At 40.9% G+C, this 3,824-nt stretch overlaps 1 protein-coding gene across 1 annotated transcript in view; it reads left to right on the top strand.

Moving 5' to 3' along the window:
• Positions 1 to 3,824, top strand: part of LOC103610395 — a 34,741-nt gene that overhangs the window by 25,942 nt on the left and 4,975 nt on the right. Inside the window, exon 4 of the mRNA XM_008594572.1 lies at positions 94 to 282. Within this exon, the coding sequence (XP_008592794.1) occupies positions 94 to 282 (189 nt within the window). The remainder of the gene's footprint in view (positions 1 to 93; positions 283 to 3,824) is intronic.

The raw sequence follows: 3,824 nt of genomic DNA, 5'->3' as shown, positions 1-3,824 counted from the left end.
ATAATGACAAGTATGAATATATGTCAAACAACAATAATGGAGATTACCTGATAATCAGATAGTCTCACATAGAAATTGTGTCTTCAAATGTAGGAAGATAATTATCAGGTTGTTGAAAACAAGGAGCTGAAAGGCAGAGGGAACTCAGAAGGCAGATGCCATTTGCAGCTGAAGACAAGACTCAGAGAAGACTTGCTGGAGGAAGATGCTGAATCTTTGGTGGATGGAGCTAAAGGAGAAATGGAGCTGGTGAGGAGACAGCCAGGGTCTCCAGAGGAGCAGGTACAATCACCTCCTATGCACAAAGGTGACAAAATAACCTCACCTCTAGGATTGTCACCAATCAGAAACCTATTTCCTGGTCCCAAGACTTTCCTTCTTCATGGTCCTGAGAGTGAGGCTGTCAAGTAGGAGTCCTTCTATAAACCCTCCAGATTGAGTGTATTTCTCCCACTTGCTACTGGGACAAGAGGGCAAAATGAGACTCTCTCAGCCTCATTCTGGGGAGGCTCCCACGCAGTAGATGCTCCCAATTCCTCATGTTTTTTTAAAGTTATTTTTTACTGTCACCCTTTGACATTCACACACACACACACACACACACACACACACACACACACACACACCCCGCTCCCCTCCAAAAACCCAAAACTGCCACTGTGGTGGTCAATGGCTAGAAATAAAGAAATTATTTTTTAAGGAGCTATGAATATGTTGAATTGTATCTTTCCCCTCTGGGACCTCCTGAAGAGTGTGACAGGTGTCTCCAGAAGTTTGGGAGCGCACATGGGGGGTGCACATCTGTTTTCTGTCTAAGGAAGCTAAAGCCGAGCCTGGGCTGATGCGCTGCTCTGCAGGGGGAGGGTGGAGTGATGAGAGGTGGGTTCTTTGGAAGAAGCAGTGACTCCCAGCACTGGGGAGGGGTGGCTGCTCTCCTCACACATGGAGGAGCTGGAAGAAGCTGGATATAGACAAGGAAAGAGAGCTGATGTCCACCTGACCCACCACCATCTCAGACAACAGCCCAGGGTGAGCCCAGCTGGGGGAGGGGACACACTGGAGAGTAAGTGCTTCTTCAGAGGACTAGCATTGCCGTGCACTCAAGGAAGACTCCCCTGTGACAAGAAATGCCCATAGAGCAGTATTATTTAAGTGTTCTGGAAAAGGCATGAGACTTGTCAGAGATGTCACACAAGGGACAAGAGAAACTGGCCCCAGAGGAAAACCTAGTCACATAAGGGAGAATAATAAAGCTTATGGCTGATTGCATCTCCTGATACAAATTGTTTAATAAACAGGTAAACACTCAAAGGGATAAACCCACACTGAGGAAAGCTGATAAAGACAAATCAGGCATTCTACTGTCCCTAGGTCACTGCTTAGTGACCAGAAAAGTCCACAGGTAAAGGAACAAAGCACCAAGTAGGGACAGCTGTGTCTGTCTTCCACAGTGAAAGGGAGAGCCGAGCCATGTCTGATGCCCAAAGGAGAACTGCTTCTGTGCTTTTACAGGAGACACTGTGGTGCATCTCAGATGCAAGCCAGCTGCACGCCCCTCGGTACCATCACTAATTGCACGCCCCTCGGTACCATCACTAATTATCTATTTTCTCCCACATCTTATCATGCTGCTCAAGGCTTGCTCACTGACCTGTTTATGTATAATGAATTCGCAATTTATTTAATCCACCAAATAAGCTATGTCTTCCATGAGGAAAGTATCAAGCAAGAAAGAGGATGCTGTGATTTTAGGTCACTAAAAAAATCACTGAGGCTCCCAACACCAAGCTCAAGTCTGAGAGAAACCCCCACTGGTGAGGGTGTTGGTGAATCTGAGCTATTTCATCTCCACTAGCAGAATGAACAGGTGAAACACCCGCCACCTTGTTTTCAGAAGGCATAGATCGTCATCAAAAGAAATGCCACAATATCAAATCTAATTTGAATGTGAGAATATAATGTTAACATTTTCAGAAAGATGTGTTGTGAATGAAAAAAATGAATAAAGCAAAACAGTTTATGAAGAATATTTATATACGATAAGAGATGTCTAAAAAACCAGAACAGAGAATAGTCAACAAGAATTGTAAAACTATGTGTTTTTACACAGCATACTTGCAGGAGGATGCTTGACTGTGTATTTCATACAGAGCCTGAAATACTCTTGGAATACATAAAAACTTGCAAAATGTGAATCTCTTGATTCCAAAGGCAGGAACAGTGTTAAAAGACTGTGTGGCATGTTCATCTCTCATATGTGACCTGTGGAAAGCCCAAACTAAGCAAGAGTTCAATGGGTATGAAACACACACACACACATCAAAAGTAATCCTTTCTTTTGGAGAAAAGGCTGGGGAAAGGGACATCTGTGAATGCAGGAGTAGGGGGGTAGGTCACTGTTTTCTTTATTCTTTCTCTCTGGTCATAGATTTTCACTGGTACAGCAGTGGCTGATAAAAACTCATCTTTCTGGACAGATGAAACAGTAACAGGTGCCCTGTGGTCTGATGAGTTTAAAGAAATTCTCATTATGTTTTCCTTTTTTTTCTTGGTTTTTTTTTTTTTTTTTTTTTGCTATAGAGAGACAGTACTTATGCAGAAATGTTTGGCTGTATAGGAAAATAAAACTCTTAGAGAAAATTGAAAATAAGATTTTTAATAGTCAGTTTGTGGTGGGATAATGTGATTACTGAATGTGGAGATACTTTACTCCTGTGAATGAACTATTTACAAACTGAGTGTCAAGGTAATGATTAATCTCATCTTGAGCAGAAAACACTTCCCCCCCAAAAGAATATAGACTTTTGTCAATAAAATACTGTATAAACCAAAGTGCAAGTCTCAAGTAAACGTTCGAGTGGCACATGCACATCACAGAGTCAAACAGAAACATCCTGGCAAATCTTTGAAAATCTAACTTGTACTGGAGCCGTTGCTTGTTAAAGGAATGACAGAACATACCATGTGAAACTCAAACAAACCACAATAATAACAAAATAAAATTCTCCAGAGGATTGTTGTGAGATTCAGGATAATGTTTACCATGTTCAGGATACAATTTGAAATGATTTGACATATAAAGTACCAGGAAAATGTGACTAATTCTCAGGAAAACAGAAAATTAACAAAATTCCAACGATGAGATTATTTAGATGTAGAAATTTTCTGACAAAGGCTTTAAAGTATCTAGTATAACAATTTCCCATGCGGTCATAAATACATAGTTTTATCTAGTATAACAATTTCCCATGCGGTCATAAATACATAGTTTTGAAGTAAACAGTAAGACCTCAGTTCCCAGGAGAATATATGAAACTCCTTATTTAAAATTTTCGTCAGCATTATGTTAATGCTCTTTGATAGTGCAGTTTTTGGGGAGAGGGATCCATAGCTTTTGTGTTCTTACTGGACTATGTAACTCCCTCCAAACGCGAAGGGTGGAATTTGCTGTCAAAAAGTGCCACTAGAGGGCGCACATCAGCCAGCAGAGGGAGCATGAATGTGCTGCAGGAACAAGCGCCCAGCGAGAGCCACAGCCTGGAGTCCAGTCCCTAGAGGAAGAGCCCAGGCGCACAGTGTGAATAGGCTCTTTGAATAGTTTAAATAGACACAGTTAATTTTTTTTATTATTTCACATGTTGTGTTCTAAAGCCCTTTGAATAGTTTAAATAGACACAGTTAATTTTTTTTATTATTTCACATGTTGTGTTCTAAGTATTAACAATATAAAACAACACAGTGAAATTTTAGAACTGAAAACCATAATATCTGACATAAAAAAATTCAAGTGGGTGAACCCCCAAACAGGATGGATGTGACATAGA

The sequence above is a fragment of the Galeopterus variegatus genome, unplaced genomic scaffold, assembly GCF_000696425.1.
Source record: "Galeopterus variegatus unplaced genomic scaffold, G_variegatus-3.0.2 Scaffold11079, whole genome shotgun sequence".
Classification (NCBI taxonomy): domain Eukaryota; kingdom Metazoa; phylum Chordata; class Mammalia; order Dermoptera; family Cynocephalidae; genus Galeopterus; species Galeopterus variegatus.
This window is presented reverse-complemented; position numbering and strand designations above follow the sequence as displayed.